This window comes from Eucyclogobius newberryi, unplaced genomic scaffold, assembly GCF_026437365.1.
Source record: "Eucyclogobius newberryi isolate DKJ021-1_F unplaced genomic scaffold, fEucNew1.0.hap1 SCAF_11, whole genome shotgun sequence".
Lineage (NCBI taxonomy): Eukaryota > Metazoa > Chordata > Actinopteri > Gobiiformes > Gobiidae > Eucyclogobius > Eucyclogobius newberryi.
In genome coordinates, this window is record NW_027315735.1 from 30627779 (window position 1) to 30653052 (window position 25274).

At 39.0% G+C, this 25274-nt stretch overlaps 1 protein-coding gene across 1 annotated transcript; it reads right to left on the bottom strand.

Annotated features, from left to right (window-relative positions):
- Window positions 1-4820: 4820 nt before the first annotated feature.
- On the bottom strand, window positions 4821-11069 carry lpar4 (lysophosphatidic acid receptor 4). The gene is made up of 2 exons (XM_072439881.1): window positions 10443-11069; window positions 4821-5771 (listed from the first exon to the last, which is right to left on the bottom strand). The coding sequence occupies exons 1-2, from the start codon at window positions 11016-11018 to the stop codon at window positions 5256-5258; spliced, it is 1092 nt and encodes a 363-aa protein (XP_072295982.1). The 5' UTR covers window positions 11019-11069; the 3' UTR covers window positions 4821-5255.
- Between the last annotated feature and the right edge of the window lie 14205 nt (window positions 11070-25274).

Genomic DNA, 25274 nt, shown 5'->3' on the forward strand with positions numbered 1-25274 from the left:
GAAATCTATGTGTTTGGGCAGTGAAGAAAGCTCAGATCCTACAGTCTCTGCATTGTGTCTCTGTACAATATGTCCCACAGCAGGAAGTGGCCTGGTATTCCAGCATTCAAGTGTTTCACCTTTCATAGCAAGTTTATTCTGCATAGGCTACAACAGTGTATATGTCGGCTACAACAGTGTATATGTAGGCTACAACAGTGTATATGTAGGCTACAACAGTGTATATGTAGGCTACAACAGTGTATATGTAGACTATAACAGTGTATATGTCAGCTACAACAGTGTATATGTAGGCTATAACAGTGTATGTAGGCTATAACAGTGTATATATAGGCTATAATAGTGTATATGTAGGCTATAACAGTGTATATGTCATCTACAACAGTGTATATGTAGGCTATAACAGTGTATGTAAGCTATAACAGTGTATGTAAGCTATAACAGTGTATGTAAGCTATAACAGTGTATGTAGGCTATAACAGTGAAATAGGTAAATAAACATTTTACAAAACAATTTACAATATATTTACTTTTTATAATAGGTGATGCGACTGCTATTAGCACAACGGAAAAATAAATATAAAGTTGAATAATCTGCATCGGATTGACCAGAATTGGCGTGCGTGGAGTTTGTACAATCGACTGTGGTTCAAGAGACTTTGTTCGATCCGAGCGTAAAGCAGATTAAGACGGAGCGAGCGCGTTCAGCCCCGAACAATGGAGCGTTTCTGTGTTTCATAACGAGCATTTTGGCCGTGACACAGCAGCATTCACACTAAAAACACGGCAGTATTTACAAAAGTGCAGTACTGCTGAAGTATCGGCTTTAGAACGAGGGATGTCACGATATCACGTTTCAGTGTCGCGATGATTGAGGGAAAAAACATTGCGATTTAACAGTTATTCACCAAACAACAGTAAAAATCTTTCATTTTTCTTCATTCTCGTGGTCTAACGAATGCTATTCCTCAAGTTTGTGACCGACCGGCTTTACAAAATTACAATTACAAAAAAAGTTCTTAACATTTATGTCTATTTTTGGGCCTTATATTAAACAAAACATACCTAAATTTGCTTCTAAAATTGTCATAATTATAATTTTTTTTGGTTCTTACGATTACATTGTGACATGAATGATCACGATTATCGATTGACTGGATCATTTTGACATGTACAGCAGTAGTAGTAGTAGTTAGAAGAAGTGGTAGTATTTGACATTAGCGGTAGATATTTTTACTTTGCATTTTTGTTTTATAGAAAACCTTGGCACAAACATAATAAATCATCATTATTTCACCTTTTTACTGCAGTGTTCAGAGCGACGGGAGGATTTGAACAATTGCAATAAAGTATTAAGAACTAGATTAAACTAGGTCTACAATATATGTTATAACTGATTCATCTTGTTAGTAATTTTTCAATTCATGTATTAGCTGGTTGGATCGAAAAGAAATGTTTGTTATTGTTATATTTGACCAAGATAAAGCTAAAACACAACATTTCACACATTGTCAGTCATGTTATTGTCGTGTAACGTTTGCGATTGTCTTCTGTGTAACCTGCCAAGACACAACACATATATTTGCTATAAATCTAAATACATCTACACTGTAATGTACACGAGTTCATTAATACACACTGTCTGTGTTATCAAATAAATACATAAAAACACTAATTTCTGCTTTGTCTGAGTCATAAAGCCTCTTCTCTCAGCGCTCTGCATCTGCTGGGCTGAGTGTCAGGACCGCTTCATTATTATGATTCAATTAGCTGATAATCAATAATCCTTTGGTTGTGACAGATCGAGTCACTTGTTTCAACCGTAGGTCATCTCAAAGTGTGTATGATTTGCTTTGGAATGACATCATGACATCATACAGTATAACATGACATCATACTGTATATCATGACACAATACTGTATATCATGGCATAATACTGTATATCATGACATAATACTGTATATCATGACATCATACTGTATATCATAACATCATACTGCATATCATGACATCATACTGTATATCGTGACATAATTTGACATCATACTGTATATCATGACATCATACTCTATATTGTGACATAATATGACATCATACTGTATATCATGACATCATACTGTATATTGTGACATAATATGACATCATACTGTATATCATGACATCATACTGTATATTGTGACATAATATGACATCATACTGTATATCATGACATCATACTGTATATTGTGACATAATATGACATCATACTGTATATCATGACATCATACTGTATATCATGACATCATATTGTATATCATGACATAATACTGTATATATCATGACATAATACTGTATAACATGACATAGTACTGTATACCATGACATAATACTGTATATCATGACATAATACTGTATATCATGACATAGTACTGTATAACATGACATGATACTGTATACCATGACATAGTACTGTATATCATGACATAATACTGTATAACATGACATAGTACTGTATATCATGACATAATACTGTATAACATGACATAGTACTGTATACCATGACATAGTACTGTATAACATGACATAGTATTGTATAACATGACATAATACTGTATATCATGACATAGTACTGTATACCTTGACATAGTACTGTATATCATGGCATAGTACTGTATAACATGACATAATACTGTATATCATGACATAGTACTGTATACCTTGACATAATACTGTATATCATGACATAATACTGTATAACATGACATAGTACTGTATAATATGACATAATACTGTATATCATGACATAGTACTGTATAACATGACATAATACTGTATACCATGACATAGTACTGTATAATATGACATGATACTGTATACCATGACATAGTACTGTATATCATGACATAATACTGTATAACATGACATAGTACTGTATATCATGACATAATACTGTATAACATGACATAGTACTGTATACCATGACATAGTACTGTATAACATGACATAGTATTGTATAACATGACATAATACTGTATATCATGACATAGTACTGTATACCTTGACATAGTACTGTATATCATGGCATAGTACTGTATAACATGACATAATACTGTATATCATGACATAGTACTGTATACCTTGACATAATACTGTATATCATGACATAATACTGTATAACATGACATAGTACTGTATAATATGACATAATACTGTATATCATGACATAGTACTGTATAACATGACATAATACTGTATACCATGACATAGTACTGTATAACATGACATAGTACTGTATAATATGACATAATACTGTATATCATGACATAGTACTGTATAACATGACATAATACTGTATACCATGACATAGTACTGTATAACATGACATAATACTGTATACCATGACATAGTACTGTATAATATGACATAATACTGTATATCATGACATAGTACTGTATAACATGACATAATACTGTATACCATGACATAGTACTGTATACCTTGACATAATACTGTATATATCATGACATAGTACTGTATAACATGACATAATACTGTATACCTTGACATAATACTGTATATATCATGACATAATACTGTATACCGTGACATAATACTGTATATTTAAGTTTATGTTTTTACTCTCTTACGTCCAAATCGACACATTTCTCGCTCTCAAAGTGGTTTTACAATAAGTTCCATTGTTTGTTTACTTCTCAGACGTGTAGCCTAACTTCTGCACTTCAATTATCACTGACATAACCTGCTCTTTCATGCACAAAGACACAACAACAACAACAACAACAACAACAACAACAACAGTAATAAAAATCGACTTTCACCCGAGGAAAAGCCACTTAAAACACATCGTCGACTCCAGGGCAAGAGGCACAAGGCGACTGCAACAACACGACGTAACGGTGGCAACAGTTCAAAACATGGAGCGTTTAATGGCCCCTGAACGTGGGACACTTATAACCCGGCAGGTCGGAGCACCGCTGTTACAAAAACAAGTCAAACTGCACTCCAGAGTGTCACGGCCGCGATATGAAATAATGTGCCGGGTTTAAGACAACAAACGTCGGGCTCAGCGTGTTCCTGGAGTTCTTCCAAATAAACATCGCCGTGTCTTTGATCCAGTGCATCTGTTGACATGTTGTGGAGTTTTAAACACTTAACACGGAGCATTTTGAAAATATTAGTACTCTACTCGGGCTGTATGTGTTTGTAGCATGAGAAAATGGTTAAGTACCGTATAAGTCGCACTTTTTTCATAGTTTGCCAATTGATAGTCCAGAAAATACGGCATTTTCTTATATAACAGACAGTTTGAAGACTTTGGTGAAGGTTTAATGTCAGACAATGAAGTGTCAATGGTGCAAACTTCACATAAATATGACTAGAATAAGACCATATTGCATTCTTTATTGTTTATGTCATTGTGGGATCAAAATCTGTATCGAATTTAGAGCTTTTTCCAAAAAATCAAGTTCAACATTTCAGTTTTGCCACGACACTGAATTCACGTGAAATGTAAACAAGGGATTAGGGTTGGATTTCTCTGCTTCCTCTGCAACTTTTTTGTGCCGTGTCTCCGGATTAAAATGAATTTACTTTCTTATAAACACACATAATTGCACATGTTTCAAAATAAAAGGAAATTAAATTAAATTACACATCAATACTGGGACGGAAATACAAACACAATCACATTCAAGACTACTTTAATGCTAAAAAAGGTGTCATATTCTCGTAGTATCTTCAACTAATATAATGAACATGTGTTAAAGTGTTTTTTGCAGTCGTGTTACGTAGACGACCAAAACACTATGACGATTTCCAAGGTTCTTGCCATTTCTCTGTGAATATCTTGCATAGACCAGTTCTAAACCAGTTCTTTTGTCCTTTTGAACCAGTGTGATTGAATAATGTCCTGGTTAGGATTCTTACCAAAGTGCACTTGTCATTGACATTGGGCGCTTCGTTAAGTGCTTTAAAGTCGGTCTTTTTTTTGACCCAAACGTTCCCGTCGCTCTCCGTAGAAGCCCCGGATCGTTCCCATCCCAAAAAGTCCCGTTGGTCCAGTGTCGGTTTAATCCTTAATCCCAGGCCTCAGCTCGGGACTTACCTCCGCGGACCGACCTAATCTGCTGAGCTATGCGTTTTCCGCTCGGCGAACAAACATTTTGTAATTCAGGTTCAGTCAAATCCGCTCTGAAAAAAACACACACAAAAAAACGATCGGTCCGACTGTTTTTCGCCCGTTTCCACCCGTCGCTCACAGCTTGCTCTCGGACACTTTGGCTTCCTTCCCGTTGCTGTGCGTGTCCTTCGGTAGCGTGCCGGTGGCGTCCCGGGCGGCGGCGGCGGCGTCCCGGGCGGCTGCGGCATCCCGGGCGTCGGCCTCGCTCCGCGGGATGCTCTCCTGCCGGGACCCCATGCCCTTGGAGCCCAGCGTCAGGCTCTTCTGGAAGCTCTCCGACGTGAAGTAGTAGACGACGGGGTCCAGGCAGCAGTTCAGGCTGGCCAGGCAGAGGGTGATGGGGTAGAGGGTCCGCGCGAACCGCTCCACGCCGCAGTTGGCCAGCGCCTGCGTCCGCACCAGCGCGTACAGGAACAGGATGGAGTTGTACGGGACGAAGCAGACGACGAAGATGGTCAGGTGGACGACGATCATACGCAAGACGCGTCGCTTGTTCTCGCTGTGGCCGGCGGTCACCGGGCGGCGGAGGGTGCGGAGGACCAGCGAGGAGCAGACCAGGTTGGCGAGGAGCGGGCACAGGAAACCCACGATCTGGAAGGACAAGACAAACGAGAGTCGGATGAGACGGATGGAGGAAAGGGGCGATTGATCGACTGGGGAAGTCGCGATGTCACGTTTTAGTGTTGCGATTAAAAAACGTTGCGATTGAACGATTATTCACGATTATTTTAGAGTCTGTGGCCAAACAACAGTGACATCTTTCATTTTCTTTCATTCTCAAGTTTGTGAGCGGCTTTACCAAACTGAACTATCTGAAAGACAAAATAAAGTGAAATGTGACAAAACCAGATATAATACATTGAACTTCATTTTGCTTCTAAAATCGTCACGTTTATTATTATTTTCTGGTTCCTACGATTATAGTCTGACCTGAATTATAATATATAAAATTATCGATAAATAGGAATAATTGTGAATATCTCAAATTGAGTGATTGTGGCAAGTCGACTATACAAAATAATCGTAGTCAGATTTTGATAATTGTAATAATTCTTTGGACTTTACACATATTGGCTTTATTACATTACAAAAAGAATAAACCTTTTCTGATTTTCATCCATAAAACACTTTATTCGTAAATATTCTCTCACCATAATATTACCCATAATTTAACCATTATTTTAGCAGCTCAATATTGGAAATGATTGTGATGTGATATCAATATTATTGTGATATTAGAATATAATAATAATTTCAGTTATACTAAAAAATGTGTTCATGCCTTAATGTATTATTAGTCCAACTGAATAAAAACTTAACAGAGACAAAACCGAAAGGCTAATTTAGACTGACTAATGACAATAGTGAATAAAACTCAGCCTTTTTCAACATTTTCATCATTTAAAATCGTTCTGTCGGACAGACGACCTTGATGTTGTTGAAATATACAGTACACATTTAGTTTGTTGCGTCGGCCAATATTGCGATATTGATATGTTTGGAAATGTTAAAAATTCCCAAAGTATAATAGAAATTAACATTATTTTACTAACAATTAAGTTGCGCTGGATTTTCTTGCATCTATAAGTGTATTTGAGTGAGTAAAACACTTAATTCGTCATAGAAGTTACTGATTTGATCCTTCGCAGCTGAAATCTTAATAAAATCAATACGAAAACGTTCAAGAAATTGTAAAAAAAATATTGGTGGTGGTGATGGGGCCAACGGCGCGGACTGGCAGCCTCTTCCGTCCATCTGCTCCGAGGCAGCTGTGGCTACAGAATTAGCTCAGCACCACCGAGTTTAGAGTGAATGAAAAATGACAGTGAAGCGTTTTGAGATGCTCGTCAAACATGTAAAACACACTGAAAATGTAAAGAATTATCAATATCATTATTATTTTTAAACTGTCTAAGTCTTGTTATGTGTGAATTATAAAAAGAAAAAGATTTGAGATGTGTTTATGGGAAAGTTCAAAACCTCAGTAATGTGGTCCAGTAGACGAGACCCATACTTCCTCCTCTGTGATGAGAGATAGATATTAGACTGTTCCACTGTTACTATGACGACGAGACGACACACCGACTCTCACGAAACGCCCTGCCACACGTCTGATTTCTCTTTTACTCCACCATACATTGTTTTCTTCTTAATCAAAGGAGCTCTACATATGTAACATTACAGGTTGGGTGCGCTAAATTTTTAATTTAGTTAATTTTATTGTATTTCTGTTTCTGTAATTTCTTTGTGATTTCAATGCATTTTTCCTGCTGTGTGAAGCACTTTGAATTGCCTTGTGTATGAAATGTGCTCTACAAATAAACTTGCCTTGCCTTGCCTTGCGCTCCTCCTCTGCTTGTCTCCATGGCGACGTCATTGCTTTGCCTGGAATGTCCCGCAGTATAGCATTAAACTTAATCTATCGTGCATTCATTCAATTACAGGCGTTTTTTATTTCTCACAAATTCCTGGAAAAACGTGCTTTCTTATAGTGAGCGGACTTGCCTCTCCACAGATCTGACCTGCACCCTGGCATTGTGGTGTCACTTGATCGTCTCCATGGAGATCGATGTGTGTTTTTGCCATGCTGTGGAACATTCTGGCAAAGTGATACGGTCCAAGTGGCGTGGACGGTATACAAAGTGCAATTTTAATGTAGTTTTATTGCATCAACTGTATTTTATTACAACGCTCCATGTATTTGTTGTTGTTAAGGCTTTGTAGTTATTTAGCTGTTTAGTCAATGAATCATTTAATTAAAAGGGCTTTTCTACAGGACAACGGCAAAAATAGAAGGAATGGAATGAGTTTGCTGACGATTTTGGACTGAATCATGATTTTAATGCAATTTGCGTTTCTCCAACATAATAAATACACTGTTTACGAGTACTTTACCATATAAATAGTTAACTTGTATGAACTCCGGTGCTGCTGTAGTCTTATGAGTGCAGATGGGGTCAGATGCATCCTGTTTTGTCGGTAAAGCATGTGTTTAGTTCAAGCGTTTGTTTCGTCCACGACAGAGCTCATGACCACAACACAATATTCAGGCCGGCTCAAGACAACGTGGAATGTGTACTTCTACTCCCAATGGTACAACAAAAACACATGGATGATAGTCATTTTCTCCCCATCTCCATTAAACACAGTAAACAGGTGGATTGATTGGGTCAGCAGAAGACAGTAATAGAGAGAAAAGACATAATAAAAGCCTCAAAAGCCGTCTAAACACCAAGTTAAATATATAAACATAACACCTCCAGATGGAAAGCCTTGTTGTAATCATGTAAACTATGCGTGTTTGGCAACGTTATGTGTCGAACAAATATTTTGCAGTGATGACTAAAGGTCTCACATCTGTCTCTACGATCTGACCGTGCATTTGACCCAAACTGTGCTTACACGATGTGATAATAACTATGTACCATGAAGTAATAACTATGTATCATGAAGTAATAACTATGTACCATGAAGTAATAACTATGTATCATGAAGTAATAACTATGTCACTATGTACCATGAAGTAATAACTATGTACCATGAAGTAATAACTATGTATCATGAAGTAATAACTATGTACCATGAAGTAATAACTATGTATCATGAAGTAATAACTATGTCACTATGTACCATGAAGTAATAACTATGTATCATGAAGTAATAACTATGTATCATGAAGTAATAACTATGTAACTATGTACCATGAAGTAATAACTATGTAACTATGTACCATGAAGTAATAACTATGTATCATGAAGTAATAACTATGTATCATGAAGTAATAACTATATAACTATGTACCATGAAGTTAATAACTATGTACCATGAAGTAATAACTATGTACCATGAAGTAATAACTATGCACTAACTATGTACCATGAAGTAATAACTATGTACCATGAAACCATGAAGTAATGACTATGTACCATGAAGTAATAACTATGTACCATGAAGTAATAATAATAAGTACCAGAGAGCAGTGTCTTCATGTTGTCCATATTAATCCTAATAAATGAATTAGTCGACTAACAAACATGTCGGGGCACTGATTAATTGACTAAACGACTAAAGTACTACATCCAGTTAGTTAGTTAGTTAGTCCAAGTCAGTTTTATTTAGTTTCAGTCGTGTCACATTTGATTCCACAGCGAGTACAAATATGTTTTGTGCGACCAAAACACAAAACACTAAATGCTTGTGTGCCCATTCCTACTATAAAGTGCTGTTTCTGCACTTTGGTGGGTAATTTTACAATCTATTTTACATTTGTCTGATACCAAAGCCTCAACTAACACATTTAAAGACACACATTTCATTTGAATTACACAGATATTGTCTATACAGAGGGTTTTGCTGATAACAGGCAAATTTAAGGTATTTATTCTTGCACATCTATAACGAAAATAACTTCTCTTGGAGAATGAATCAAAAGGAATTCTGATTATTGTTAAATGGATATTCAAATTCTCCTCCTAGTGTTACCGTGGGTTCTCTCCGGGTTCTCCGGCTTCCTCCCACCGTCCAAAGACATGCATGTGTTAGGTAAAATTGGTGACTCTAAATTGGCCCTAGTGAATGAATGTGAGCGTGAACTGTCTGTCATGTCTATGTCTCTGTGTTGGCCCTGCGACAAGTTGGCCACTGTCCAGGGTGTACCCCGCCTAAGGCCCGAAGTCACTGGGATAGGCTCCAGTCACCCGCGACCCCGAAAGGGAACAAGCGGTAGAAAATGGATGGATGGATATTCAAATTATTTTGCTCCGAACAAACTAATCGATTGACCCGCTCCAAAGCCAAAAGGAACGACACCATCCCGAAAAGATCCTCTGCCTTTGCACAATCGGCCTTTTCTTTTTTAACTATCAGACAGTGGAATCAGCTTCCAGACCGTCTGAATTCGTCTGTAAATGTTCATAACTTCACTCGAAACATGAAAAAACACATCCTGGATAATCAATGGTTCCAAACATCAGCCAAGTTAGATTTTAGCTGTATTTTTTATCTGTCTGAACTACCATAATTATGTGATTTTTATTTTACTGAGCTAATGTCAATCATGTAGAGTAACGTGTTGTAATGAGATGTGTACTTTATTACTGTTATGTATTCACCTGCAGATGGAAAGTATCTGCAGCTAAATCTGGGGCAGATCATCTTTTCTCTTGAAGATGAATGGTTTTGTACATGATCCCTGACAAATAAAGACTAAACCAAACTAGAATAAACTCATTCCCACCCCTTGTAGCTTTAAGGGCCTCTCACCTCTATAAAGATGGTGATTTTGGACAGGTAGGTCTTCCAGGTGCTCTTGGAAAAGCCCTCGAAGCAGGTGGTGGCCCTGTGTTTGCTGTTGATGGTGGAGAAGAACGTGACCGAGATCCCTCCGCCGACGATCGTGAGCCAAACGGCGGCGCACACCAGCGCCGCGTTCCGCCGGTTGCGGACGGACCTGGACCGAAACGGGTAGACGATGGCCAAAAAACGATCCACGCTGATGCAGGTGAGGAACAGCATGCTCCCGTAGATGTTGGTGATGAAAGCGGTGCCGGACACTTTGCACAGCCCGTCGCCGAAGGGCCAGTGGCGGTTGACGTTGTAGAACACCTTGAACGGCAACGTGAAGACAAAGACCAGGTCGGACAGCGCCAAGTTAGTCATGAACATCGTGGTCTCGTTTTGCATTTTCATCCGGAAGCAGAAGACGAAAAGCGCGGCGCAGTTGGTGGCCAGGCCCAGGATGAAGACCACGCTGTAGACCACGGAGTAGAGGTTGTACTTGAAGGAGTCGTCGATGCCGCAGTCTTCCATCCCGGTCTCGTTCAAAACGAGGCTAGCCATGGTCGCCGCTTATCTTTCGGGAATCCGCAAAGGAACGTCGAAGGGGAAATTGTAAAAAAAAGAAAAGACAGGATGAATGTGAGGAGTTCTGAGGCCGATCAGCGGCTACGTCCATCCTGGGGCCATTGTGACGAGGCCGGCGTTCTCAGATGGAGGATGTCGGGGGCTCAAGGCTGTTGCTGCTGCTGCTGCAGCTGCTCCTGGAGAGAAGAGAGAACGGACAGGAAAAGCTCAGTCACTTCCTCACAATAAAAGTTCACACCGAGGAACAAACAACTTCACATCCTTAGTGAAGGAGTCCAGCAGACAGAGGCCGCGCTGCCATTGTATTCAAATGTTACAGTAAGAAAAGGCAGTGACGGAAATATCTTTATCGTGAAAGAATCTTGATTAAGTTTTACGTAACGGTGTCTTTGCCGTGGGACTGCGACAAACTTTCATTTCAGTAGTCGACTAGTCAAATCATGATTCTTATTGTGCACATGGAGACGTTTTAAAGACATTATCAATCAAATAATTGTGTAAATACAGCGACTGAAGGCTTCCAGATAGAGAATATTAACAACTAGAGTGGATTATTGATTAAAACCAGACGATCTTTAATCTTTTTTGACATTCCAATTCAACAATGCCACTTGTTTGTGTGTTTAGAGTCCGTACAGTTGCACGATTATGTTTTATAGTCGACTGAACTAGTCACGTTTAGTCGATTGGTTGATGCAGCGCTATTTCGTAGTGGACACTTTGAAGAGCTTTGTCCTTTTAGAGATCACAAAGACATAACTGCATGTTGTCTAACTGCGTATTGTCCAAGTCTTCGGGTGTTATTGTATGACCTTATTGAGAGGAAAACTACAGACCAATACACGATATTCTATAGTTGTCTCGCTGTTGTGTGCGTGTGAACCAACGTTACCACAGAAGATAAGATCATTTCTGGCCTTTGAAAATGTCAAATTTCAAAACAGGAAGAACCACTGCTCAAGGTTATTTGTATGAGTTATTATCATTATAATTATCATTATTGTCAGGTCTGTGGTGAGGCGAGCCCACTCACAGTAAGAATGCACACTTTTCATATTGTCTAGAGCGAGGAACACAAAGTCTGGCTCCATCTCACTCAGTATTGTAGTATTTACCAGACAAAAGTACCATAATTTGAGTTTATTCCATGTATTTCAAGAACTGCAATTGAATAAATGAACATAAATCAACTGAATCGTATTGTAAAACAATTCGGGCAAAGCAATAACATCTTCATAGAGACAAGATACACCTTGAACAAACCTTTAGACTCCAGCATGTGTCTATTTTCAGCCCGGTGCTGTATATATAAATGTAAACGCTCCTATGTGCGTTTACATTGGCCTGATCTGAAAGAATCACTGATCTATAACTGTGTGTGTGTGTCTATTTTCAGCCCGGTGCTGTATATATAAATGTAAACGCTCCTATGTGTGTCTCCCCCCGAGCCTCAGACTCTGCCCTGGGACTGTCCCGACGAGGCGGAGATAAACCGCGGGTATAAACTGTGAGATTAGGATGCCAAACATCACAGCGCCGGGCCGTGATTTAACACGTGTGACGGTAAATACAAGATGGAGCTGCGGTGTCGTTTGTGTAATTATAAGGCTTATGTTGAGGATGTGTTCAATATGATGGGGCTGGTCCAAATGACAGTGTGTTACGTTTGTGGTGGATAATTACAAAGTGTGAAGACAAATGTACATGGGAACAGACAGTGGACAACTCAATTGTTATTTTGATTCAAATTACATTATACAAACTAACAATACCTTCGTTGTTGTCATCTGAAATCATCGTTACCATACGTTTATTTTGTTATTACTTTAGTTGAGCACAGTGTTAGGTTTGGGCACTTTTCCTCCCTATTGGTTATAATAACATTTTGTCTGTTCAGTTTTGTCTAATGATCTGTTTAGTTTTTTTTATTAGATTGGCTCCCGGCCGCGGGTGCGCGCCCTGGAGCCTTTAAATGGAGACCGGATGGGCTCATCGCTCTCTCTCAGCTCGGCTCCGCCCATCCCGCTACGGTCCCGCTTCGTGGACGCACTCGGCTCGCCTGCTCCCAGCTGGCTCTCACTAGCAATAGCACTAGCCTGTTTTGTTTGGCCTGGTGGGACCGGTAGTCCCATTTTCGCTTTTGTTTGGGGCTAGATAGGGGGTTTGGTGTGTCTTATTTTTGTGCTTTAGGTAGAGGTGTCGGCACCGGCTTCGACGGCCCTATACGGGGCTGGCCCGGTGTCGCTCCTATTTTATTTCTGTTTGGCTGGCCCACCAGGTCCACCTTTCTTTTTATAACTTTGGGGTGATTTTTAGGGCACGCTGGTTCGAAATTTGGCGTTTATTTTTGGTGAAAACCTAATAAACTTGTTTAAACTTGTCTTTGTCTCCGTGTCCGTTTAAATATGTTAAACCTCTCTTCGGGGTCATAACATATTTATGGGGGGCTCGTGCGGGATTTGAACCCGGGACCTCTCGCAGTTACAGTTACTGCAAACATTATGGTATAGGATGGTCTAAAGGAGAATCTGATGTGAAACGACTTACTCACTTTAACAGCACAAAAACAATCAAACAGAAATCACGTAAACAGGATAAAATGTTCCTTTTCCTGAACGATTTTGGAATGAACTTGAGCTTAATCAGAAGTTTAAGACCCCGTGGAAACATAAAGAAAATACTATTCGTTTGTGTGACAAATTTCACTCACAAAACAGCCTTTTTATTACAATTGTGGTGTTGAAATCTGTACCGAGCATCGAGCGATTCCTGAGCATCAAAATCAAGTTCTATGACACGACACAGGTGAAGTTTGGCAGAATAATTACTGTGTTAACACAATGTTTGCAGTTTAAATCTTGTTACTTTTTAATCAAAGCTGCAGCCAAATGTACGAAGGCGCCACCATCGTCTCCTCTTGCAACTTAAATGATGAAAAAGTTGAATTTCTCTCCAACAGAGCTTAAAAATGTGTAAAACAAATGCATCTTTAGTAACTTTTATCTTGCTTCCGAATACAATCAGACCCCAATGTGCCGCCAGTGTGAATGTGAATGAATAAGGCTGAGGAAGGGCATCAAGTGTAAAATAGTGAATATGGCACACAAGAGTGCACTGTTGTGATATTGGGCTTGGCTTGAGAACGCAATCAACCATTCTGGACCCAATAATATATCTTTTGAATGGGGAAAAAGGTCCTCGAACGGCGCCTGTAAACCGTAAATTCAACTGAATACACGCCGGAGTAAATTGCAAATGCCTTTAATTGTATAGCGGCTTTGTTTCCCGCCTCAAAGCGCTCGCTAATCAAGAACCCTCGGCTCGGACCCGTTCACACTCCGCCATTCAAGCCTATTCCACCGACTCCTCCACCGCTCTATAGCCCGAGCGTCAAACCCCGGCCGTAACTCATCCCAACGTCCCGAGCGCGTTGATGTGTTTGTTGCCGGTTGGCGGACGGGGGTTCTCCTCGCTCGCTCTGTCTCTCCTCGCCTCATTCACAAAGGCCCCGGCGGTGTGAGTGCCTGGGGCGTCCATCAGTCCCCGCTCTGTGCCAGCTGCGGCGTGACATCTTTACTGCGGTTTCACACGCCCTCCCCGCTCCCCCGGACGCCTCCTCCGCTCCTCCGGTCGTCTCACCGTCGGCGCACAAAGCCCTCACTGTAGCGCTGTGCGTCCACCGCGAGCTAACGTGCTAACGCAGGACGGGAGCGGGCAAGTCTGGAGTGCAATTGTGAGAAAAGAGAAAAGGCGTGGAGTGAGCTAGCGGGAGATTTCATGTGTTTGATCTTCCTACGTGTAAATACCGTATTTTCTGGACGATAAGTCACACTTTTTTTCATAGTTTTGGCCGGGGCGCAACTTATACTTATATTTATATACTTATACTCCGGAGCGACTTATATGTGATAGTATTTGTTATTTTCACACTTGCAACCGCATTTCATACTCCAGTGAGACTTATGTTTTTTTCTTCTCTATTATGCATTTTTTGGCCGGTGCGACTTATACTCTGGTGCAACTTATAGTCCGGAAAATACGGTACTAGGTTTCGACGACAAATCGATGGTGACTTCCGTCCATAGGGATGTCACCATTTCAGATTTCAGTGTGACGGTCATTGTGAGGATAAACGTGGCGATTTAACAAACAAAACAACAATAAAATCCCTAATTTTCTTCCTGTTTTGTCTTCTTAATGCGTTAGCTCTCGTCCATGCGTGACCTGCTGTGTGAAATCAAACTTTCTGAATGATCAACGGAGCAACTTTTACTTTTTAGAGGAAAGGCTGAGCAGAAAGGACTTAATTTTGCCTTTAAAATCGTCACATTTCTGATTATTTAACTAAAAACGGACCTAATTTAGTTTGAATATTGTAACTTTTCGATAAAGTGTTGGAAAAGAAATTGATTGATCTAATAATCTTGACATCGTTAGTCGCTTTGGTCGACTATAGCCCCATGTGCCACTTTGACAACAGTCTCTAACCACTACTGCTTGACACCAGTAACGATCGTAACCATTTTGAGCGCTTTGGCCAGAGCCACGCCCCATTTTAATCAACGAATCAGAGGCCAGAGCGTATCTTTATCACAAAAGAGTCGACTACAGCCTCAACTATGATCATTTCATCATTCTTTTGAGAACTCGCCTCGACACAGCAAGAAAGTGTTACTCTGTGTGAAGTTTATATGTGCTGTACTTTATATTCATAAGCCCAACACAGCTTTAACCGGAATCCCCAACTTAAAACTGTTTTGACAATAAAAGCCAATGCTCCATCTCACTTGATTACTATTTTGAAGTAAAAAGTATGCGGTTGTGTTTTATACCTTGAGAGCTTTGATTGTTTTAGTGTCTCCATCTATTGTAATGCTAGACTGTGTGTAATTATAACGCTAACTTTTATGGGAATGTTGTTTGGTTTATTTCCCCTGATGTTGTGATTGATGCATTTAAGGATTTGCACTGCAGAGTCAGTCTTTTCCTTTCCAAACACTGGACAGATGGGTCAAACCAACTGAACACACCAGCCCGAATCTGTCGTTGGAATGAAAACGACGGCGAAGTATTTGATAGTGTACGCCGTGCATATTGGACAAGGTTTGGAGCATTGTGAAAGAACCACATGTTTGTCTTCTTAACCAAACAACGAGATTATCTGCAGAACGACGCGCCGCCTTGACCAGTTTACACATGTGCGGCTTTAATTAGGATCTTGATCAACTCCCAGTTTCATTAACACTTCTTGCCCTTCAGTGTTGTAATAGAAACATTTCAAACTCAATATTAAACAGACTTGGGGCAGGGCCATTTGGAGATAAAAACTGAATTGTGTTTTCATTCCTGTGACAATAAAGACGGTGACTCTATATATATATATATATATATACATATATATATATATATTTGCAACAGAAAAAGACAAAGAGATTGAATCGAAATCGAGATCTGGCTCCGAGAAAGGCGTGATGTACGTTTTTTTTGCAATATCGCCCACACCTAAATAGACTTGAGACCGATTTCGATACCACAACTGACCATTTTGACACGAAAACATCCTTCTTTCTTGGAGATCGTTCTAAAACAGTTCGCGAGGGGTCATATTTTGTCCTGTTATTGTGATTTATTTCCTGCACCGATCTAGTTTCAATACTTGTTTACGTATTTGTGTCTGATTTTCAATACTTTTGACAGCCTTAATAGCGTGTCGAAATCAGAATCAGAATCAGAAAATGTTTAATGCCATTGTCACAAACATAGGAACTTGCTTTGGTGATTCAGTGCAACATAAAACAATGAACGATGATAAAACAACATATATAAGTCAAAAATAAAATAGTTAAAATCTGCTATGGGATAAAAAATAAAAATAGGCTTACTATGTACACACATTTACAGTCAAATGTCAAATTAGACACTCATTTGAACAAGTGTCGATGCTCAAAAAGATCACATAAACAGGACAAAAAACAGACTTTGCCTCAACAGTTTTAGAATGATCTTGAGCTTTATCAGAACTAGTATAAAACTACATGAAAACATAAAGATTGGACTGTTATTTAGTGTTGAAAATGACATTCTACTGTATGAAACAAGTGAGTGTTGTTATTACCATTGAGGTATCAAATTGGTATCGAGTATCGAGCCTATTCTTCAGTATCGAAATCTAATCATGTCAAATGTCATTATCAATCAGACCAGTGACTTAAAATAGAAATAGAAGAACAATGAGACCAAAGAGGTGGCTGTCTGTTCACACAATCATTATAAAAGTGCCACACAAGTGTCTTTTATCCGCCAAAAATTACAAATGTGGAAAGTTTAACCACAATTTGACTTCAATTTATATCTATTTGGTAACAACAGTAAGACAAATATTGGATAAATAAAGCCCGTCCTGTGCATTAGAGGTTGAATAAGCTGTACATGTGCCACTCTATTGCAACCACCACAAGAACGCCTGACAAATGCAATTATTTAAATAAACATAAAGAGTCTATAATGTAAAGTTGTGTCCTTTCAATGTTGTATGGACCGAGACAAGATAATAACAGAAGCATTCATTAAAACATCTCTTCAATAATTAAATACAGGCTGTCAGAAAATTGTACTGATCAAATCTGCCACCGTTTTAGTTTTCCAACATCTGCCTGGATCAAAAGCAAATAGCAAATCAGTACTTTTCACAAAAACGCAAACCTCACCAAGCTAAAAATCAATATTCCAGATTGATTAACCTAATGTGCCAGTGTTATCTGAAAACTCACATATTTAGAGGTTTTGGCTTAAGCCTAAGTCGTGACAATAGCCAAAAAAAAACAAAGATATCAGACTTTTTCACGTGAGAAACGGCAGGTGTGACTTTCCTTCCAGACCACGCGCCTTTTCTCTACTTTTCACTTTTAAACAGCAGGTTCGACTCAAACGGTCCACAACATCAGATGACAACAAAGAGAGAGAGGGACAGGACTCACTGGCCGGTGACAGCTCACTCCCGGTCACCGCTGTCCCGTCACGAGCCGCGCGCAGCTGTCAAAAAACAGAAACATCTCCAACACGTCGTTTTCACGCAAAGTGCCACATCCGCCTGCCCAAGATGACGCGCGGTCCCCAGAACAGCTCGGAGTCGTGCGCGGAGTTGTGTTCCAGGCTTTTTGGGGGGTGAGAAATGACCACTTCACCTTCCCCGCACGTCCTCCCCCCTCTTCCCCTTCCCCGGGCCCGGTGCGCGCGCGCGTGACGGTGTGAGGGTGGTGGGCCGCCAGTGCGCGCAGGAAAAGGGGACAATGGCACCTCGAGCGGCCGGTGGGATGAGGAGGAGGAGGAGGGCTGACCCGGTTTGAATAAAGGTCTGTGCAGAGGGAGGGAAAGACTTGAGACAGACCCTCAGATTGTTATTACATAAGGAAACTCCTCTGGGACTTGGACTACAGACTCACAATGTCAGTGTCAATGTGGTTCTATAGCGGCCCAAAGTGCTCCACGTGCACAATAAAGGGTAAAAACACAACACACATGAGTACAAATATGAATACAAACACAGCATGAGGAACTGTGCGCTGTCATTTGATCTGTTTTGTTTTTTTTGTTGTGCTTTTTCCCATTGTTTATTTATTTAGTTAGTCAGTTAGTTAGTTATTTAGTTATGTATTTATTCATCTATTTTAACACGATTTGAGGTTAATGTAAGCTACATTTTTTTTTTAAATTTTATTTCAAGTTTACAGTTTTACAGTTTACAAAGTTTATTTATTTATCTATTTTTTAACAAGATTTGTGGTTAAGATAAGATAATCCTTTATTGTCCACAAATGGGGAAATTTCATTGTTGCAACGCTGGTCGATACAGAGGAAAAGGACAGATAACATATAGGAATATGACATCATTGCGTGTGAGGACGACAGTAATTGCACATGAATATGACGGTTAATGCACTAAGCTACCATTTTCTATTTTGTTTAAAGTTTACTGCTACATTGTGGCCTATTGCAAATATAATCTGTCATGTTAGTCTACGTTGTATAAGAGTGTTTTACTGTCAATAAAAAAGAGCCATATCATTTTAGATGTACAGGTTTATTGCACTTAATAATAGAAAGTATAACATGTTAGAGCAGTAATTCTCTTCTTATGGAACATTCACACTTGGAATCAGACCACATAACAATTCGAACCAAACATGGACCGGAACAGGACTGAAGTGGCTTTTGTTGGCTGTATATAAGGATAATATAATATGTCCATGGTATATAAGTCTGGTCAGCAGGTTGTGCATATATACATGGATTTGTAGAAGTTGGTTGTTAACAAACGAGTTCAGACTGAGGCAGTTTTCAAAATCAAATTAGCAACAGTTAAAAGTCTGTTCAATGGCTCCACTGTTGACATTGTGTAAGGGGCTGTTTAAGGGTCACTATGGGGTCAAAAGGTCAACAAAGAGACACACTTTAGATTATCGCTGTGTTGGTGTCTGAGATTATAATAACTTTCCCGACAATAGTAATAGTTGTAGTAGTAGTAGTAGTAGTAGTAGTAGTAGTTACATAATAGTAGTAGTAGTGGTAGTAGTAGTTACATAGTAGTAGTGGTAATAGTAAAAATAGTAGTTGTAATAGTAGTACCAGACAATAATAGTAATAGTAATAGTAGTAGTAGTAGTAGTGTAGTAGTAGTAGTAGTAGTAGTAGTAGTAGTAGTAGTAGTAGTAGTAGTAGTAGTAGTAGTAGTTAGAATCAGAATCAGAAGATGTTTATTGCTATTGTCAGTGAACTTGCTTCAGTGTTACGGTGCAACATACAAAGATGAAAAATAATAAACATATATCAAATAAGGTATGCATTTAAAAAAAACAAATACAATTTACTAATTTAAAAAAGGACTTAAATATTTACACAAAATGTACAGTTAAATGTAGATGTAGTGCAGATTGTGAACAGTGCAATGAGTGGTTGTTATTAGTAACAGACCATAGACGTTGTAATAATGGTAGTAATAGACAATAATACTCGCAGTAATAGTAGTAATAGACAATAATACTAGCAGTAATAGTAGTAACAGACAATAATAGAAGTAGTAATAGTAGTAACAGATAATAATACTCGCAGTAATAGTAGTAACAGACAATAATACTCACAGTAATAGTAGTTATAGACAATAATACTCGCAGTAATAGTAGTAACAGACAATAATACTCACAGTAATAGACAATAATACTCGCAGTAATAGTAGTAATAGACAATAATACTCGCAGTAATAGTAGTAATAGACAATAATACTAGCAGTAATAGTAGTAATAGACAATAATACTAGCAGTAATAGTAGTAATAGACAATAATACTCGCAGTAATAGTAGTAATAGACAATAATACTAGCAGTAATAGTAGTAATAGACAATAATACTAGCAGTAATAGTAGTAATAGACAATAATACTAGCAGTAATAGTAGTAACAGACAATAACAGAAGTAGTAATAGTAGTAACAGATAATAATACTGGCAGTAATAGTAGTAACAGATAATAATACTGGCAGTAATAGTAGTAACAGACAATAATATTCACTCTCATCTATGGATAACTGACAGTAAACCCCTAAATGTAATGTTTAGTCAAATAGCTCAAATTTATTCAGATGAATTAAGCTGATTTATGTCCGTCTCCACGGCAACCGTTGTAGTCGTGGCGTTGTAGTCGCAGCAGCTTTTGAGTTCTTTTCCCGACTCGTGCAAATGTTGGTGTGCAGTGTTCACAGTGGAATGAAGGAAGTTACAGGCATTTGCGGTTGGACTAAAAGTAAAAACGCTTGCGAGAGATAAGCACTCCCTGACATGCCCTTCATAAACAATAGATTATTGTGTGTTTTAAACCATATAAATTCAAAATAGGTTCTGTTTATTCAGCCCATTGGGATTAAAACAAAGCAATCTGAGTTTTTCCACTAGATCCTTCAGAGCTATTTTTCACCCTCAAAGTCCATTGTTGAGATACAGTGTTCACGTCGAGGGGTGAGCGGGTTATTTTTAGCAGGTGATGGGGCGGCTCGGTCCCGCTCTTATTGTGTCCGTGCTGTCAGTGGTGGGACGGGAGCGATAGTGACCCTCAGAGGGGCACTTGGATCCAGAGGAAGTGAGTTTGAGGGGCAGCGTCTGGCAGGCAGGACTCGGCACAATGGAGCAGGACGGGACAGGACATCCTGCCTCCAGCTCCGTCACACTCACACACACAGGGCTGTGACTCCTCCTCCTCTGTTTAAAGAGTGACCGTGGACACTTGTGTGAGCCCCGCCTTTCACTGTCAGAGGGAGTGTGTGTGACCTGTGTCTGGGAAGCCTCTATTAAAGGTCCACTCTGTAACTTATGTCTGCTTTTCTCCATGTTATTTCTTTGTGTTCCATAGTTGATATTAAACGTACCTGTATTTTACCTGATGTAAATAGAGTGTTTATTTTACCATTATTATTATTACTATTATCTTGTCTTACGCTCGATGTTTTTTATTTTATTTTATCATTATTTTTCCCCTCCATTCCGTATTAAGAAATGAGAGGTTTTGTCTATAGGAGTTTTTGTCCTTTTCCTATCTACCTGCGTTGCAACAATGAAATTTCCCCATGTGTGGACAATAAAGGAATATCTTTTCTTATTTTTATTGTTGAAAATATCTTGAAATACATGCGTTGTTACTGTGAGCGAGGTCGCATCTTCATAGATCTGACCTGTAATTTAGCCTAGTAGCAAGTTTGTTTTAATCCGATATCAAGTTTTAAATTGTAAGTATTAATGTTTCTGCATGAGAATCAGTACTTTTTGACACCTGATATATTATTGACAGTATAGTATTGATATATTGATACAGTTGATCCTGCATCACACTAAAAATTGTGTTGGTGGAACCTTCAGTTAAAGTGGACCCAGCGAAAGGGCTCGACCTGCAGTATTTAGTTTTAGTTTATGGTGTTCTTCATTAAAATACACAATATATTACAGTTATTTCTGTGACAACACCCAGTACCTCATGTGGGCGATGAAGAACCCTCAAACGACGCAGTACAATTCACTTCAGTCTCATCACAAACCAATGGAAATAAGGTTATTGACATTTTGTTTCAGTCTTAGATCAGTGTTGTGGGTGAATCGTCTTGGAGCCAGATCACAATTTGACCATTGACCTAAACAAGAATCTTTACGTTGCCTTGAGGCGGTGACTGCAGTCATTCTTCACTCTTCATTGCATCGTTCAATCCTCCTCCGCTCCGTCACTCTCAGAGCATTTCTGAGGCCGACCAATGGGAGGTGTGGGTGGAGAAAAGTCTCTTTGTTTGAGCACGTGAATTCAAAAAAAAAACAGTGACTCACGATATGACAATTTTACCGGTATAAGACCATCGTTCAGTTGTTTCCACCAAATCACCCAGGCCTGTCCTACTTTTCTACTTTTCTACTACTATTACTACTACTTCTACTACTCTTACTACTACTACCACTCCTGTTGTTGCAGTTGTGAGTCTGACGCTGACAGATGAGATGAGTTCAAAGACGGGCCTGTTGCTGATTTAAGGAGGAGCTGAGAAGACGGATCCACGACAGAAGAACGACTCGTGTGCTGCTGCTCCACTGACGGACAGACGGAGATAAAGTCGCTCGGGAGCTTAAAATAGAACCGCAGCAGACGACTTATGTCACAGATAAAGAAGTGGAAAAAGGGAAGTCAGAATCACACGGTTAAAAACAGCCTCTTTGGGTCATATTTGCATCGTTTCCAGACAGCACATTTGAATATTCGTCTTTTAGCGGCGCAGAATGTTGGAATCCGTGTGGTTTCTTGATGCCTCGTCCTTTTCTTTTCTTCCTTTCGACCACTGCATGATGTCGTTGTGCCCTTGGGCTTTACACCTCACACCGATTGATCCGATTGATTGCTCCACAGTCTGGCATTAGATGTATGCACGCATTTATTCAGTTACAGGTGTTTTTATTGCTCAAAGCTGAGAAAACAAGACATCTTGGTGATGTTTTCAAATAAGGTTCTTTAGTGAAGTATTTATAACGCATCAGTAAGTGAAGCGCTCGCTGTTTATAAAGCTCTTATAAGTCATTCATCGCTTTGCTATTGAAAACACGTTAATAAGGAGTTAAACATTGTGCACATCGTTTTTTAACACACATATGTTTTTGGTTAATGGCGTATTAACATGAAATAAAATTCAATAGATATTTGTTGTGTTTGAATTGTTGAGTTGAGTGTCTTCAGCCCCATTCCCAGCTGAAAAATGTATTTGTATCTTATAACATTCTTTTGTCTAAATTCAAACCAACCACCAAATAAACTTAATTATTTCCTTCATTCATTCATTCATAAGGTCTAAACCATCTAATGCTGGTAATTGTCTGGTGCTTATCAGTGATTGAAGAAGTACCGTATTTTACAGACTTTAGTGCGCACTTAAAAGCCTTTCATTTTCTCAACAACAGTGCACTTTATAATATGTGTGGATGGGTGGATTACTTCTGGTTGTGCTGACTGACCTCGAAGTGATTTTGTGTGGTACACGTTTTGCCTTATTTATGAAAAATTATCAAAAATAAACCATTCATTGGCATTGCGCCTTAGAGTGCGGTAAATACGGTACTGAATGTTGTTACGGGTATATGTAGAAAAACAGCCTCAAATAAAAGTAACAGTCAGTCCAGTTCAAACATTTATTAAGTTCAGTTATTATTTCAGATGCTGAGAAGTAAAAGTAGAAAGTATCCACTATAAAAACTACTAAATGCCATAACAATTTACAGTACTTTCATTTTTGTGTATTTTTTACTGATCTACTTTTTTACTTCGACCTGGTGGATCCATCTCTTTATGAAAATAGACCTGTTTAATGCTTTACTGTGGAGACGAGCAGGAGTTACGTAATGTACCTTTATATGGCTGTTAAGATAAGCATAATGTACCTTTATATGGCTGTTAATATAAGCATAATGTACCTTTATATGGCTGTTAATATAAGCATAATGTACCTTTATATGGCTGTTAATATAAGCATAATGTACCTTTATATGGCTGTTATAGCTTTAATATAAGCATAATGCACCTTTATATGGCTGTTAATATAAGCATAATGTACCTTTATATGGCTGTTAATATAAGCATAATGTACCTTTATATGGCTGTTATAGCTTTAATATAAGCATAATGCACCTTTATATGGCTGTTATAGCTTTAAGATAAACATAATGTACCTTTATATGGCTGTTATAGCTTTAATATAAGCATAATGTACCTTTATATAGCTGTTATAGCTTTAGGATAAGCATAATGTACCTTTATATGGCTGTTATAGCTTTAATATAAACATAATGTACATTTATATAGCTTTAAGATTTTTGGCTCAGATTCGACTCCTCTCTGCGACTCCTTCTGTTTTTGGTCACTAAGCACTGCCCCGTACAAGTCTTTTTGTGTGTCCCACCGAAGCAGAACAAAGCCCCCATTACAGCCGGCCCTCGCCCCTCCCTGAACCCCGTGTCCTGCCACTGTTTAATGCGATGATGGGTGTATTTCCTCCGCCCGGCTCCGCTCCTCACTGGACCGTCCTGGGGCGAAGAGGACCGGCCCACACATACCAGGCCCCTGACAACAGGCCGGCACACAAAGGCGGCGGCGGCGCGGGGACCACGGCGCTTTGAACCGCCCCGGCCTCTGTCGGCCTGGACGTCAGAGCCCAGGGTGAAGTTCAGCGTTAAGCGGCGGATCAAACCGTGCGTCTTCATCAGGCCAGAGAGGGAGAAGGACTGGGAAATGTAGAAAACCTCTTTGTACAGTCAATGTTTAGTGAAAATATTATAAGAGGGTACTTTATTAGGTTGAAACTTAAACATTTATAAGTATTTTTTTTGTGTTTTAGCTCAGGTTAAGCTGCTAAAAATACAGATTTATTTTATTTTATTGCTGTGATAGGGATATGTTGTATTTCTTCATGTATTTTTCAGCTGTCTGTCATGTGATTGTTTGTTTGTTTAGAGGAGACTTTAATAAAAATGGAAACATAATTTAACTCAAACAGGAAAAAGGGAAAGGAGCTGAAATAATGACCTTTATTTCTAACTGTGGAGAGCGAAAGAACCAAGTTTAATGTCACGAGCAAAACATTTTCCTTTTATTTTGTTAAAGAAATATTCTTCTCCTATAGGGCAAGAAGACGATGGTACCAGCCAAGTTATGGGTCATATCTGCGG

What these genes read in the sequence shown, in the direction of transcription:
- lpar4 (XM_072439881.1), bottom strand. Translation starts at nt 11,018, where the DNA reads ATGGCTAGCCTCGTTTTGAACGAGACCGGGATGGAAGACTGCGGCATC. An exon ending in AAATCACCATCTTTATAGAG is followed by an intron (nt 5,772 to 10,442) that starts GTGAGAGGCCCT and finishes TTGTCCTTCCAG; the next exon opens with ATCGTGGGTTTCCTGTGCCC.